At 41.3% G+C, this 16,825-nt stretch overlaps 2 protein-coding genes across 2 annotated transcripts in view; both read right to left on the bottom strand.

Annotated features, from left to right (window-relative positions):
* lamb2l (laminin, beta 2-like) overlaps nucleotides 1-3,584 on the bottom strand; it is a 38,056-nt gene extending 34,472 nt beyond the window's left edge. The window contains exon 1 of the mRNA XM_026333057.2: nucleotides 3,062-3,584. Coding sequence (XP_026188842.1) covers nucleotides 3,062-3,142 — 81 coding nt within the window. The 5' untranslated portion in view covers nucleotides 3,143-3,584. The remainder of the gene's footprint in view (nucleotides 1-3,061) is intronic.
* Nucleotides 3,585-6,681: 3,097 nt separating this feature from the next.
* On the bottom strand, nucleotides 6,682-16,640 carry LOC113145069 (phosphatidylinositol 4,5-bisphosphate 3-kinase catalytic subunit gamma isoform). The gene is made up of 12 exons (XM_026331408.1): nucleotides 16,334-16,640; nucleotides 14,710-15,860; nucleotides 13,362-14,028; nucleotides 12,291-12,356; nucleotides 11,587-11,812; nucleotides 10,723-10,817; nucleotides 9,815-9,958; nucleotides 9,613-9,703; nucleotides 8,973-9,103; nucleotides 8,742-8,853; nucleotides 8,377-8,534; nucleotides 6,682-7,648 (listed from the first exon to the last, which is right to left on the bottom strand). The coding sequence occupies exons 1-12, from the start codon at nucleotides 16,559-16,561 to the stop codon at nucleotides 7,391-7,393; spliced, it is 3,327 nt and encodes a 1,108-aa protein (XP_026187193.1). The 5' UTR covers nucleotides 16,562-16,640; the 3' UTR covers nucleotides 6,682-7,390.
* Nucleotides 16,641-16,825: the final 185 nt, after the last annotated feature.

The following is a 16,825-nucleotide window of genomic DNA, read 5'->3' as shown; positions in this document are numbered from 1 at the left end:
ACAGGGCAAATCTGAGTTTGACCAAGCATTAAGTCCTGGGGAGAAGGGCAGATTAGTCAGGCACAATTTAGCCAAGGCGACAATCCAGTGTAGCAACGGTACCACTGATTAATGTCAATCATTGCTTACGTTCAGGAATTAGAGAGGAAAGAATTTACTAGAAATCAACTGAATTATTGTTCAGAGCTAAAGTTAAAGATTATTTTCCTACATTCCACATGTTGACATGCACTGGTCAGCTTTGGCTGGTAAACATGACACATGGAAATAAAGTTAGAGCAGGATATTCTGCTGATTTTCTCAGTCACAAAATGTACGGAAACAGCATTTCCTGGTGCTAATGAGGAAATCTGTGATGCCATTACTTCACAGAAGCAAAGGTTTGGGTTACACCCTGAGGTGTATGGAAGTGACGCCAGCTCCTGACATAAAACTACTGATATAAAAATATCACATAGTTTGAAGAAGGCGGTGACTGGTTGCATTTGTTAGAGAGTCAGAACAGTCGTCAGGTTTTTCATCATAATACAACAGCTGAGGACGAGAGAGAGAAAGACAAAGAGAAGTTGGGATTTTATGCAAAACGCCTGTTTCTCAAACAGAAAGGTTGGATTTCAGTGGCCAGGTGATGGAGTTAATAACAAACTATATTGTTTCTCAAAGCAATAATGCAGTAATATTTGTCTGCAAAAGCAGTTTTGAATCACTGTCCTTTCCAGAAATGACTGAGTGTGGCTGAGTCTGTTACAGGTCTGAGGTGTGACAGGCTGCCAGTGTGAAGGATGGTTGGTTGAGTCTAACAACACACTCACACTCAGTCCTAATTTAGAGTCACCAATCAGCCTGACATACATGTTTTTGGACTGTGGGAGGAAACCAGAGTACCTGAAGAAAACCCACACAAGCACAGGGAGGACATGCAAACTCCACACAGAAAGGCCCCTGATGGGTTTCAAACCAGCAACGTTCTTGCTGTGAGGCAACAGTGGTAACCACTAATCCACCGTGCTGGCCACAAATATATGTTATTTGGACATTTTCACCTACCTAACAAATCCATCTACAAACCTGATTTATAAAAATCATTAGTTACAAAAAAATGTATTTGTCTATGTCAAATTATCTTGACAGTTTCCAGAAGACAAGAAGAAAGGAGCAAACTAGACAGACGACATGAAAACGAGGCGTGTAGCAGTAATTACTCCCCCTTGTCGATGTGCTGCAAACACAGGGGTAGACTTATATCAGGGGACATGACTATGGGTGTCTCGGTTTGCAGAGCCCACTGACAGAGGCTCAGATATCAAAGACACAATGACAGAGCACACAGAGGCTGAACAAGAACAAGTTTCCTGATCTATAGATGATCCAACACAGCCACACTCACCGCACTCACATTAAAACACACCCAACATGGCCTCTGCCACAGCCAGATTAAATCCCTTTATACAACTAAACTCTCCTGCTAAAACAGCACTCTGAGATTTAAGATGTATATAAGCAAATGTGAACAACATATATCATCAAAATCATCACAAAGCAGCCACCAGCCAATGTCCTTCACTCCCACATGGCCAGTTCTACCAGCAACTCGTGGATCCTCTTAACCTGCAGGTTCGAGTTGATCTCCGCAGCAGGGCGAGAGGCCAGGTCCTTGAGCTGATTAAAGCGAGACTAAGCCAACGAGGGCCATGGGAACCTGTTCCTCCCAACACACATGTCTAAATACCCTGACAAGCTGGTGAAAAGAAAGAAACGGTCATTTTAATAATCTTCATTTGAAAGGAGAGGGGCTGAAATTCTCAGTGTTTCTCACTGAGCAGTAATGTACAAAGAAAAACAATAAAGCTGTTCATCCTCACAGAAAGTCCCCTCACTGACCTGCTTAACAAAGCAATGAGAAGAACATACCAAGGTGGTCCCTGGTGTGGGTGTCGAAGACACAACACACCACTGTGTCAATGACAGTATCTGTTATTGACCTGCAGCTAAAATCTGAAAATCTCTGGTTTCACATTAGCTGGTGAATCTGAGCTCATTAATCTGTACTGCAGGTTATGCCTCGCAGCCATAGGTGACACACACACACACACACACACACACACACACACAATGCATTTTTAATTCTACAATAACTGCATTATTAGTTTCTCGCTATGTTTTTACAATATTATTTTGGTCTTGGATCATTTGGCCTTAATGTGTCACTTGAGGTTCACATACTCCACAGGACATGGTTTTTTTTTTTAGATAGTCTATTTTCAATGTATGTCTTCCACCAAGGATTGTTATTGTTGACATCCCTTACAATGGCATGCACTGCCTCTCCCTCATTGAAAAAGCCGTTATAAATGAATACTGAAGTATTTTTCCATTTCAGATGTGCCTCCTGCTGCACTGAAGTGAATTCTCAATAAAACTGTGCAGGCTGCAGATTGGCCAACTGGCATCCAGACAACAAACACTGCTCAAACGCATCTTCAGCTGTGATCGAAGATAAACGAAGAGAAATTGTCTTCTTTCAGCAGATGCATGTAAAACATCACTCCACTGTCTGCACACATCGCTGCACAATGAAGCTCACACAAATCAAGAAATATGAAAAATATACACTTTTGACCTGTCGCCTTGTCTCACTATCAATAAAAAAACACACATGGACTCATCCAGTCTCTCACTGTTTGTCTCGTCTGTATCAGGTACATCCAAATCCGACTGCTACTTTTTCAGGGACACGACATTGCAGATCTTGGTGGATCTATTCACTCTGGTAAGAGGTTTGCAGAGGACTTTGACTTTTAATGCGGTGCTCGGTGTGAACATGACATGACGCTGACAGCCCAACAGTGAAAACACCACAAAGTGACTAAAGTTTGCACTTCCAGTAGGAATACAGCAGTAAGACCGTGTGGCGCAGCTTAGAGTAACATAAGGTCCCGCTTCTGTGGGCAGAATATTTTATTATTAGTGTCGACGCTGCTGCGCAATGGAGCTTTTGCGTCAGCGGATGATTTCAGTGATGTGAGCGAAATGTTAGAAAGGCAGAAAATGGAGCACTCACCTGTTCGGATGTTTTTCCGGGATTCCTCTCTCCCGCTTCGACACAAACTTTTCTCTGTTCCTCCTCCTCTCTCTCACACATTCCCCCGCACACCGTCCCGCAGCCGCCCTGTGACGCCCTGGGAGCTCCGTGTCACACAGGAGAGGTAGTGGGGATGGTGTCCCGGTGCTGTGTCGGGGGAAGCAGGGGCAGGTATCCGCAGTGCTGCGCCCACCCAGTCCTGTGAGGCCAAGCCCAAAGTTGTGTGTAGTTCACGGTTTCCTGATTTAACTGTGGTCTGTTTTCTGTCCAAATGTTTTGAATGGACTTTCAACTTGAAATGAACTTGACTGCAAACCAAGGACGGATCATAAAGCAACAGACGCAAACACAGAGAGAGTTTTGTCTGTCCCAGTCATTGTGTGTGCCTGTGGTATTTTTTTCTGTGTGGAGTTCACATGTTGTCCCTGTCTGCGTTTTCTCCGCCCATACATACTCCCACAGTCCCACCACACGCAGCTTATGTTGTTTGGTGATTAGAAACTGCCTGTAGGTGCGAATGTGAGTGTCAGACCTGTGATAGACTATGTATCTGTCCAGGTTTGTCCACGCCTCTCGCCCGGTGCCACCTGGGATTGGCTCCTGAACATGCAAAACAAAATGAGCAAAAACGCAACACATCTAAAAGTCTGATTATGTCAGTGTGTGTGTTTTAACTGCAGAATGTAAAGACTTGTTAAGATTGGTTATAAGATGAAATTTTGTCCTTTGCAGAAAGAATTTCCTGTGGCCCTGTGATTTTCTGTAACACAGATGACATATACCTCAGAAGGTGGACCTATGAAAGTGGCTGTGCAGAATATAGAGTATGAGAAAATAATTCCCCTGTGGCTGTGCAGTGCTGTCTGGTTTCATGCTGGAGAGACGGGCAGAGCTCATCACTGACAGCATATGCACCATGGGAATTATCAAGAGATGATGACAGTCTCCATCGCCAAGCCCATTATGTGGTGCCAGCCAAGTGGATTGATACATACCACATCCCCAAACAGCAGCCGCCAATACAAGGACAGTCTCCTATCCAAAGCTTTGATGTGTGTGTGTTAAGGTCTAATGTGATACATACAGTAAGCTGCTAATGAGATGGGTATTTTACGGAGAACACGATGTCTGAAGCCAAAAATGAGATTGTAAGAGGAATGGTGGCAATAGTAATGTATTTAAACAGATGCTGTGTTGAACTAAAATGAAATGAGTGTGACAGGGAGAAACAGAGCGGCAGCAGGGCAGCGGAGAAGCTGTAAAGCCCTGGAGTCTGCACAGGCTGTGCAAGGTAAAGACCAGGAATTGCTGGAATACATAATTATCTACAATTTTTGTGCAACAGTTTTCTCCTGCAATACAAACATCAACATAAACACTAAACACACCCAAAAAAAGGTGCATAATGTTGGCAGTGGAGTTTAATCCTGGAAATTGATGAACAGAGATAAGCATTGGTTCAGCAGAAAAATGATTTAAGGTGGTTAAAAAACAGATGGGGAGAAAAATGTAAATTGAGAATGTAACAGAAGAGCAGAGAAGCAAAGACAAAGAAAGGCATGAGAGAAGTGGGTCGATGGCAAGGCTGTAATTTTTACAGAGCTGTATTCACTGCAGAAGGGAACATCTGGATGGGATGTTTTTCTTGATTGGTACACACAGAAAAGAAAAATAGACAGTTGAAAATGTGTCTTTCCATTCCATGAATGCTTTTGTGTCATTTGCTACATGTGTGTGTGCATGGACATGCGCCAAAGTATTTTTCAGGGCTGCAACTATTAATTTCAGTTTGTTATGCTTCCAGTTCACTGAATCGATAATTCGTCCTACATATCGTTTAAATCTCTGAGCTGTAAACACTGAAGATATCAGAGTCAAGCTGAATGTAGTTCAGCTCAGACATTATGGAAATGAAAGTATGATTTAAGTTCATTTGGTGTGTGCAGCACAGTAGTAATGTAAATGTGCACAGTAACACATATTTCTGCTCCATTATTATTAATTTAATGAACTGATCTCACCTGGTGCAGACACCGGAAGGTCAAACTGAATGGCTAACACAGAATTATAAAAAAAAACATACCACATATTAAAGCCTCTGTAACTCTTTTCTTGACTGACCACAAATGTGCTTTTTGCATTTACACATAGTGATCAAGGGCTGCCCCCTACTGTGAAAAAACAACCACTGATGCCTCCATGTGGCAGCAGAAGCTAAACTTGTGGCTCAGGAGGTAGCGCACGTTGACCGTAAACCAGAGAAATTCCGGTTTGATCCTTGGCTTCACTGGTCCTCAGACTGAAGTGTACTTGGGCAAGACACTAAACCTCAAGTAGCCCCTGGTGGCTGCTCCACCAGTGTTTGAATGTGTGAGTGGGTGAATGGGCAAATAGTGTAAAAGTGCTTTGAATACACTTGAGTGTAGAAAAGTAAAATAACAGGACCAATAAGGAGCAGTGTCTCTATGACATGGAGGCTTGTTAAAGAATAGAGTAACTATAACAACTATAGCAGTATATAATGACTAATATATTCTCTTCATCAAGTTAGAGATGCTATCAGTTCACCCTTTAGAGATTTGAGCTGTTTTGGCCACTGTGAATACTTTGTTTTATCTTCATATACCACATTACAAAATGTTTACCAGTGTTTGGTACCTTTTTTTAGTATATTGCCAATATAACCTGGCTATTAAATATTTACTTTGATATACTGATCCAATATACTGCACCCAAAAACACACAAAACAGCTTTTAAGTTTGTAACCTAGCAACATGGATCTGGTGATTTCAGAACAAAACACACTCAGGGGTCTTATCATTATTTTTTATAGAGAAAGAAATTTTTCTGCTGCAACCTGTAGTCACTCACAGAAATCAAATATCATATTCAGTGTTTATCATTAAATAATATCATGTCTGAGATCTTGTAAACTAAACAAATGCCACTAACCTGAGGCAGAATAAATGAGACAAATAAAACAATGAGAACAGGAAAGAATCTTTCTTGTGGTAATTATGGTTCTGTCTGGCAGTCTCAGATATAGTGTAGTCACATCTACCCCTTTCCTCTGCCCTAAAGCCCACTGTGACCCCTCACTCATACCCCCACACTCCGTCTATTCACTCTAAAACCTCTGCTCCTTCCTCTTGCAGCTTATCCCCTATACACTGCCTTCCTTCTGTTCAATACCATGGACGATATACAGTACAGTACATGCATGTTTAATGCCCCCTCTGTCCTGCGGCCTTGACTGCATCACAATGAGAATTGTTCTGGATTACCAAGCTGTAAGATAAGAAAATGTTAAAGATGACCTATAAAAACTGTTATAAATTTTATTCAGCCCAAAAATAGGACAACTTGAGAGGACATGACTAAAAATGAAACTCTCTGACTCTGACAAATTCTCTTCACTTAGTGCTTTGCATGTTCCACAGAAACAGTAAATGGGCACAGAAGTAACTGAGTACTGCACTTCCAGTGTTACTAGTTACTAGTGACAGGCAGAATACAAAAATGATCAAAAACACAGTGGCAGAGTCAAGATATCTTGACCTGTTTATTTCCCAGAAAGCAACACAATGGCATCTTTTAGTTCAGTGCCTCCTTTCCATATAAATAATCTTCCAAACTCCACAAACTAATTTCTAATACCTTTTTAAATGATTTGTGCACTTGGACAAATTAAAATATAAGCAATTGTTTCCAGAAGGCTAAGCAGTCCTGTTAATGAGCAAAATGTTTGGATTTGACTTGTGAAATTGGTGCCACTTTAAATTTGCAGCACAATTCATACATCACAAGTTTTACATTGGAAAAAAATGTACATTTACAAAATGAAAATTAAGTCTTGTGCCTTTTTTTCCATGAGTCAAAACTCAGAACAGCATCTCAAGGCCACCAGGAACTGCTGATGCCTCTGTGAACACACACTGCTCCTATTATTGTTGCTAAATCACAATGATAGGGATTGATGCAGAGGTTGCATCTGATTGTAGGTATGCAGTACAATAAGCTGTATATTAAATGTATGTACAATACAAATGCCAAATGTTATTGATTTTTTTTGGCACAATTTACCACCCCCCTCCAGGTCACAGGTTACAGTATTTTATTCAAACCCTCAGCCAATTTGTCAACTCTTGTTTGTTTGTTGTGCCCTTACTGTTTACTGGTTTACAAAGGTGGAAAGATCAGAGCTTTTCTGCTAAAACCAGCCTGTGGCTCTGTGGTAAATATGACAAAACATGAAAACAGGGCTCGATGCAGACATTCAGACATCCATTTCACCACCACAGAGGAAGCTACTTGATTCCGGCCACCATGTGAATCCACCAGTTGGCTTGCACCGTCCATCCCAGCTGCTCACACACAGCGATTTGCTGGAGGAAATGCTCCTTAGCTTCTGCTTCGTTCTGTTCCTCTTGGAGCGCCTCCCGCAGGTAGCGCATGTCCTCTGCAGCACTCAGCTCGGGGATGCCCGTCAGCAGCATGAGCGAGAAAAGAGTGACCAGCAGACGAGAGTGTGAGCGCAGGGAAGTGTAGGCTTGGATGCAAGTGTCCTGATATGAGCAGGTGGTGAAGAAAAGAGGATCACCAATTAATTTATTTGAAACCAAAAATAGAAGCTCATATTCCTATTTTAAACAAAAAGACCAAAGCCAACATGAAATTGATGCTGCTAAAAATGAACTGCACATTTAAGCAGAAGGATAAATGTCAGCCAGCCTATTTTCATCATCACACTGAGGACCCACTTCTCATATGCAGTAATGTCACTGGGTTCTGATCACAGGTTTTCCTATCATCCAAACATCAACATTTATTTACTTTTTCTTATGTCACAATCACATCTGTGCTTATTGCAATCTGAAAACCAGGTGAACATCATCAGTTTTAGAAGCCGAGCAGATCAGGGTCTAAACTCAGCACCCAGCCTGGTTCTGACCCAGCTGATGGCCATGACAGTGAATTTTCTCAAGCAGCCAGGCCCTGATCACTGAACAACTCCAGACTGGGGCCATCCCCACTGTGTCCAAATTAAAAACACATCACTGAGCAACACCTCCGACTAAAAACAGTCCCCAACATATGTACTATTCCTCATTTGCTAAAATCTGCAGAGCCCCACTAGAAACTACTAAACCCCTTTTTCCAAACAAGTCTTTGATAGGATTTGTCAGAAATAATAAAAGTATCAAATCATCTTTTTCCTTTAAGTGACAGTATTACTACAGTTACTGGTTATACACAAACACAACTGCATTTATAGACATTCAGGCCTTCTTACCCGGAAGCGCTGAAAGTAGAGGCTGTTGCGACCTTTGACCCTGCCCATGACATACAGGAAGTCAGGTGTGAGGACAAATGGTACACGCTCCCTGCTTACTCCGAGAAAGTGCTTCCTGTTTCCCAGGATGTGACCGAAGTCAATGTGAAGCAAATTCCCTAAGAGACCCAGTAAATACAGGAGCATTAAACAACTCATCTGGTTTCATAATTCATTCATCTTTTTCATCATCCAGGCATGTGTCAGCAAAACAACATTGTAGTATTGTCAACAAATCACTCAGATATTGTGTTGACATTTGCACAAATCCATTGAGCTAAAAAGTGCAATTAAAAGCAATGTGTATGGGGATTGGTGATGCATACCTTGGTCTGTGATCATGATGTTGTCATTGTGTCGATCTCCTATACCCAACACATATGTGGCCACGCAATAACCTGCACAGGATCTCACAAATCTCTCCACAGTTTTGTAGTGCTGCAGTCAAATGACATAACACACAACATAACAGGTAGCACAGCCGAGCATGAACCAGTATATAGAATGCTGCTAGTATATGAATACATGTACTAATGTAGCTATTCCAAATTACTTACAATTTCCTGGAGTGGACATTTGGACTTCAGCCACTCAAACAGAGCATCATTTCTGAAGGCTCCACTTGTTCCCCCATGGTTTCTCTGGACAGCAGCAATGGTCGCGGCGTTCCTCACGATCTCAATCATACCTGTTGAAAAGGAACTTGTTTAAATGAAAGTCCTGCTTAATTATGTCCCAACATTATGTTCCATCCTGTATTTCATCAACAGAAGAAGCATGTATAATACTGAATAATTGGAGTAGACCTTTAACTTTAAACCAAATTTCCTTAAATCTGGTAACAAGAAACAGGACTGAAGAAAGACCACTTAAATAGAGACAAATAGCTTTAGTCAATATACTAAAATGTATGGTTATGAAATGGTAAGCACTACAATTAAAACACAGTTATAGGATTTATAGATTATAGGTAAATCCGGTGCTAATTACAAGGACCGTTGAAGACTGGAGGCACAGTTAAATTTGTTGTATTGACTTTAAAGGCAGCTGTGGAATTCCAGAGGAAATTTTCAAAAACTACATTGAACTGCATGAATTCGAGAATCCAAAATAAGAAGAAAATGTACATATTTTCACAGAAAATATTTCTAAACTTCTGACTATCTTCCTGGTTCGAATCATCTCACATTCTGATACCTATGTTGTGTCCTGTGGAGATGCAGCCATATGGAACAAGGTTCAGGTCCAGAGATTTCTCCTGCCAGATTGAATCCATCACCACCAATGTCTGAAAAGGAGGACATACATGGCCAGCTGTCACTTTATTCAAAGTTTAAATACATGCACCAAAACAAAACAGCTTTAGTGTTAATATGACGAGAAAAAACATCTCTCTGACCTGAATGACCAGCATGTCCTGTCTGAGGTCATCGCCCTGTTTGAAGATTATTCCAACAGGTGGAGCAGCAGTGGGCGAAGGCATGGGCGAGAACTCCAGCCACAGTGGTTTCTTTTTAGAGGCCATCACCTTGCATTTACTCAACTAGAATCAGAACCAGAATCAGCTTTATTTTCCAAACTGGTGCACACAAACAAGAAATTTGACTCTGGTTCACTATATGTGCACAAAAAGAAAAAAAAAGTTAAACTTTTAAAAAGGAAAATGGGAGGTTGAAAATAAATCAAACAATAAAAAAAGACTAATGAGAAAAAAAAAATCTGTTTTTCTATATATGGAAAGAATAGGTGGGAAGGTGGCAAAGAAATCTGTCTGTGTGGCTGATTTGTATCAGTCCTGAACTCATCCTCCTGCTATTAGGGATGGGATCTTATAGGCGCACAAACATTTCTGCCAAGGTTTGAACAGTTGTGGTTACATCCTGCCAGATTAGCTGACTTTATTATTTACTGTAATGATGTTTTCCTCCTGAGCATATTGTACATAACTGACAGCATCTGCTGCGCTCCAATAGTTGCTGGTGCATGTTAAATGGTTTTTGCTTTCTGCTTCCTGCACTGTCATTTGCAGGTTATTAGATGAGTTTGCTTGGAGATTTTAAATTATATACTTGTTGGTGTCTTGTCACCACTTTTCCTATATATTAGAGAAACCATGGACAGAAAACTGTATATGGGCAAAAAGAGAATTTCAAATACATCAGACACTGATCTACCTTGATAAGGGTGTTACAACATATGTGAATAACATTGTTTATTTGACACACTGTATTTCAACATTAACACACACACACACACACACACACAATTTGCAAACATACACCCAAACAGAACATTAGCAAGACTTACCAAGATCTTTCCAACTTTGATACGAGGGTCAAAAGGCAGCAGGAATTCATCTGGCAGATTGTATTGTATAAGAAGCTCTTGAAGTTTTATGGGGGCTAAAAACAACAACAAATTAATCACATATGTTTAATTATGCAACAAATAGCTTCTCCTAGGAAACACTCCAAGCTTTCAATCAGTTTTAAATAACAGAAACACACTTTTGCACCTGTCTGCAGAGACATTTCCTCTCATGCTCAGTTTTAGTTCAGCTTGTATCACAATTCAGATACTGAAATTTAGCTCAGTCCTTTTGAACTAGTTCTCCATCATCCGAATAACTGTGTGAATGTGTGAAGGTCAATCCACCAAGCTTTAATTTCAACACTTCCTATAAAATAACTGTAATGAGCATTTCATAATGTATTAATGCAAGAGCTGCTTGCTTCTTTCTTTTGGCAGATATAATTTTAACATTGGCTACAGTCCTTTAAGTTAACCCTGACATTTTCTAACAAGGACTGCAACAGCCTTGTTTTCCTTGTAGATAATAAAAGTGCCTTTCTCTCGATATCCCCCTAATTATTTCCCTGTCTCAGCTGTGAATCTCCAATTTCTCTCTCACAGATTTGACAGCATGTATGAAACCACCTTATATAATAGAAGTTGCAGCTTTAAAGGCAGGATTTCAACAACTATTGCAAGATTTGGTGCAAACACCAACAATCCAGTACCAGAAGTCCTGTAAGTCAGACTTGGATGAAAAAGGCTGTTGTAATAAGTGTAAGTGTTTGATCAGGAACTAGAAATCAGAATATATTTTGCTGCAATTATCTTTTCACTTTTTTTTTTATCTGACTCTTCACATGATCCTGAATGTCCCACCTGTAGGAGGGAGGTCAGTCTTGTCAGGGTATAGTTTCTTGATTAATATAGCAACCTCCTGTAAGGCTTCCACAGCCTGGACCTGCTTGGTGAAGCTGTTGAGCATGGCCTGACCACAACCCAACAAATAGGCTTCCAGAATCACAGCCATACGCTGGCGGAAATATGGGCAGCCTGCCACCTCACTGCGGACATACCAGAAGAAGAAATGGCCAATTCTTTTGCTCTGCATGAGACAGGAAAAGAGAGGTGAGGGTGCAGATGTAGCTGTAGTCCACATTTTTACTGCAGTGAGACACTTTATAAAAAAACATTCTTCTAAAGTCCCAGTCACTAAGATGCCAGTTCTTGATATACTTCATACTATAAACAATGCTCACCAGTAAGATTGCACAGCATGGGAGAAATGTCTTATAATTATAGACTTTTATTTCTCAGCAGTAGCCTGTGTGGTTTTAGAGACATAAATGGCAATAAGTACCATAAGAACTTAACCCTTCAATATCCATTCATCCATTATCCAAACCTGCTTATTCCTTAACCACGGTCACGGGGATCTGCTGGAGCCTATCCCAGCTCTCTTTTGGGTGGAAGGCAGCCTGGACAGGTCACCAGTCCATCATGCTGCCCCCTTTAACAACATAGTCCTAACGTAGTATAATATTTGTTGTGTGCACTGAAAATAAGGAGGCTGCACAACTCACCCGCAGAGCTCTTTGTATGAGGTACCGAGCAAGGAAACTGTCATGGTAAGGTTCCACCTTAAGTGTCTGTATGAATAAGAAGGACATTTATAAGTTATTCCACCATCACCACTCTAACCCTCACATCTTCCAGTGTGCCAGAGTACTGCACAGCTGACATAGCTCCTGCTATAAACAACATAATGTGGTGCAATCCAACTCCCAAAAACAAGTTTTAAGTGCAGTGTGCATTTTAAGTATATAGAGACCCTGAACTCCCACCCTGAAATACTACCTTGAACCACTTCTTTCCATGCATTGATTATATTGTAGTAATTTTATTAGATTAATTTGTTAAACACAATATCAAATGAAAAACATAATGGTGTAAACTATACTTTTACTAAGGGCCTACCAGTACTTCTTTTGCCAACTAGAATAAATGTTTTAGATGTTTTCACTAATTATATTGTATTATCACCTGGTAATGCTTTTTTCTTAAAACAAACAAAATACAAATGAAAGTGTTTGTTTTCTCCTAGATTAAGAGCTGGGATATTATTAACCAACAACATTACTTTGTGGAGTTACAGGTTAATATCTAACACATCATCATTAGCTGGTATTCCTTAGCTAAGGGTTTCCAGTGGTAAATCCTTCACCACAGTCACTGTGAAGTGTATACAGCCTGCACTGGAATTGAAACCTTAACAGGTATTGCAACAGCAACTAAAGATTAATTTCACAAAATTGTTTAAATTCTCCTGACAGGCAGCGGATATGTTTTCTGTGTGTTTTTTGGGCCACTGGGGGTCTAGCACCCTGGGGCAGCTGTCTGCTTCATTACTTGCTTTTTGGGGAAGAGTTATTGAATCATAAATTATTTTTTGAATTATGTCATAATTCATTAGTTTCACTATTGTTTCCTTTAGGTGGGTTTATGGTGGGTTGAATAATATTTGTATGGGCCTCCAACAGAGTTTTTTTTTTTTCACAGTTCCAGTTCCAGTGTACATACACTCTGCATGTGTTTTGGTGTACATGTGTTTTTCATATCAGCAGCACACAAACCTGCCATTGTCTAACACATACCTGCACCAGCTGCAGCAAATACTTCAACACATCATCATTGGACAAGCTCTCCAGTCTCTGGACTGCTAATCTCCTAACGATCTCATCAGCAAAGTCCATGCTTAACAGCTCAAGGGCAACAGTTAAATCAAGCTCTCCTGCATCCCAGTTTTCCAGCAGCCAGTGAACATCCTCAACTATTCTGCGGTTCATCCAGTCCACATTGCATAAGTACTGGGGAAGATTTGAGGAAAAACGGACACTTTCCCCCTGGAACCTTCTGAGGCCAGTCCTGTTGGTGCTGAAGACTGACAATGGAGCTCTGGGAGTTGCAGTGTCAGTTGATGTGTCCTGGTGAGGTTTTACAGGCAGAGAGCTAGAATCTGTGCTGGGTGAGGATGGTGAGACGGGTGAGAATGGTGAGGCAGAGGGCACATTAGATGAAGTAGCAGGTTTGTTTCCAGAAAGGCTGGAGGTGGGACTGTTGGAGGATTCAGAAAGGCTAGATCTGTTTGGCAGAACCACAGGGAAGCTGTAACGGTCAAGAAGGAAGCTAATGGCCATGGTGTCAGCTATATCTGGGTGAGTAGCAGAGGACAGCTTGTCTGCCTGATATGTGATGGCTTCTTCCTCCAGGTCAAGGTGGGACCACATGTGCAGGGTATAAGGACCCTGGCTAAGGACGGACCTGAAAGAATCAACCAGTGTTTAGTGTCCCATAATAACAAAAATTTCTTGGTAAGGAGAAAATCAGTGAAGACCCAATAGTGAGTGACCAGTGTTAACAATATGCAGTGCTGTGACTTTCCACTTTACAATATGTAAAATGTTGCTGCATAAGCTGCTGCAGCCTCGTGAATGCTACACATGCTGTGTTCTTAGTTCAGATGCAGCAGTGAAGTCTTTGCCTTCACAAAATGCCCCTTAGCACAAAACCTCATAAATGAACTGATGGTAGATTTGATGTTCAGACAGGCTGAGATTGTACAACCTAATTATGATCAATGATGAAATGGTGACTATAATCACAACTGCTCATACTTATTTCCTCCTACTCCACACAGTGAACTGCAGGAAACCAACTCCTGACTCATTTATGTAATTAAGTTTTTTCAGATCATTCCTCAAAACCTCAACTTTTTCCCTCTGAATTTACTGCCACCTCTGATAAAACATGTTAAATTATATACTGATGTTTCAACGTCTAATTTCTATGAAATATAAAATATAAATTTAGTAAGAAAATCAACCTACGAATTGCTTTCTCATTACTTACTCTGGAATTTTGTTCTGCCCTTTTGTAAATGACACCAAAAACACACAACTAAATACTTCACCAAGTTATAACTGATATAAAAAAAATACTGACCTGTGATCTATGAGGAGAAGATTGACAAAGTAAAGTACTTTGCCCTTCCCTTTCTGAGGGTCTGGTGAGACTGGGGAGTCACCACCACTGGCATTAATAGTGAAACCCAGCTTGGCTCCACGTGGCAGATCCCTGAGGAGAACCTCGAACTCCAGCCATTCATTCCACAGGACTTCATCTGCAAAGGGCTTGGAAAGGGAACACACTGAAGAGAGAACCTTGCTACCGTACAGTATAGAGGCTTCAACATAAACAGACTGGGGGTATTTGCTCGGAAGCTTTGGGATGTCAAATCCAAGCAGTTTGACTCTGAGTCTTCTGTTGCAATCCCACAAGGATATCATGAAGATGTCATCCAAATCCTTCCCCTCTAGACGGAGATCATCATGGGAGCTGAACTGGCCACTGAAACCATCCACAAGAGGCCAGTCCACAAACTTGACTGTCTCATCAGCAAGCTGTGACACGGGGACCACAGACAGTTGGAGGTCTTGAACAGTTTTCAAGCAATGCCGTACCCACAGGAAATTGCTGACTGGGTGGTCACCAGATAGAAACTCCTCCCTCCCAGAGACTTTTAGCACCAGACTTTCAGAAGTGTCATAATCAAGCCTCTGGTCTGCCATCACCTTTCTAAAAATTTTAATTAGCACATTTGGTGTTATGGTTAAATCAACATCTACGCTGAAGCTGATCATGTTCATGTAGTGGAGGTTAACAGGAAGCTTTCTGTTTAGCCAGTCCTGGAGGTCAGCTGGTAAAGGGATGCTTGTTACCCAAGGCTCTGTTGCATACAATATGTCATCCCGATTTCTTAGCTCTTGCCTTCTCAGAGATGCCAGTTTCCTGCGAGTGAATGTGAGTTCACTGAGTCTGTCAGATGCTTCTTTCTCCAGGTCGTACCCAATCAGATAATTGAGACACTGCTGCTGTTTCTCCTTTTCCTCTGAATCAACTGCCACCACAGGTTGTACCACAATGTGTGCCAACAGACATCGAGAGTCATCGCGTGCCCAAGGAATATCCAGCGTCCTGATAACCTGACAGTCGTCGTAGGCCTCATACCAGTCACCCCCCCTGGCATAGAGTAGAGTGTATTTGTCTGGGTCAAGAATTGCAAGTGGGTCTGGGTGACAGTTTTTTTCCTGGGCCTGAAGGCACAGAGACAAATATGAATATAACAATGACTGCAAGTCGACACCCATATTTGGAAGGAGCTGTATAAATGGCCGAGCAGTATTGAGCAGTATTATCTTTAGTATTGCAGGGGGTCAAGTGCTTATAGTTCATACTGATTAGGACAAAAATGTGTGCATGAGATATCTTAGTCTGGGCCAAAGTAGTGAGCTGTCTCTACAATCACTCCCCTTGTGCTGCTAGAATGTTTCTGACCCTGTCTACTTTTCATTCCTAACTCCAGCCCCTAACAATACCTGTCAATACATGTCAATAAACAGGCCTGAGTAGATATTTAAGAATTTCAAAAGTGCCCCAGTGCAAGAACCACTGACAGATATGTAAATAATGAGGAAAAATGCATATAAACCTCAGGGAGAACACAACAAAGAGAAAACACATTTTAAACACACTTCTTAAATAAGACCTCCTACAGGGGTTTGCCTACCTGCACACAGATCCGCAGACGAAGCTGGTGGACGCTGCACTGGGCAGGGAGGATGACTGACACCGACTCCCAGTCCATACTGACACTGTTACCATCATCCCCAGACTTCTGCCTAAACTCACAGATAAACTTCAGGTTGACTTCAGAGCAGCTCAGAGGTGACATCCCAGACCGACAGCCGGAAGCATTTGGCTGGACTGGCTGATTCGGGAGCAACGCTGGATCCATAGATGCTTTTAAGGAACCAAAACCCAAAGATTTACGTGTACAACCTTTGTAGTTTGAGTTCCAGGTTGATGACTGTGTGTAAGGCTGTACCTGTTTGGCTGTGTGAGACTGGGTGCTCCCTTTTTCTAATGGCTCAGATACTTCCTCATTCTTTCATAACACAGTTCTCAAACACCAACACAAGCAAAAATAATAACATAGTATTTACTTACTGTGATGTGGTTACTTCCTCATTACATTTTTGCACTTAGATAACAAATTACA

This window comes from Mastacembelus armatus, chromosome 7 (genome assembly GCF_900324485.2).
Source record: "Mastacembelus armatus chromosome 7, fMasArm1.2, whole genome shotgun sequence".
In the NCBI taxonomy this organism is placed as follows: domain Eukaryota; kingdom Metazoa; phylum Chordata; class Actinopteri; order Synbranchiformes; family Mastacembelidae; genus Mastacembelus; species Mastacembelus armatus.
This window is presented reverse-complemented; position numbering and strand designations above follow the sequence as displayed.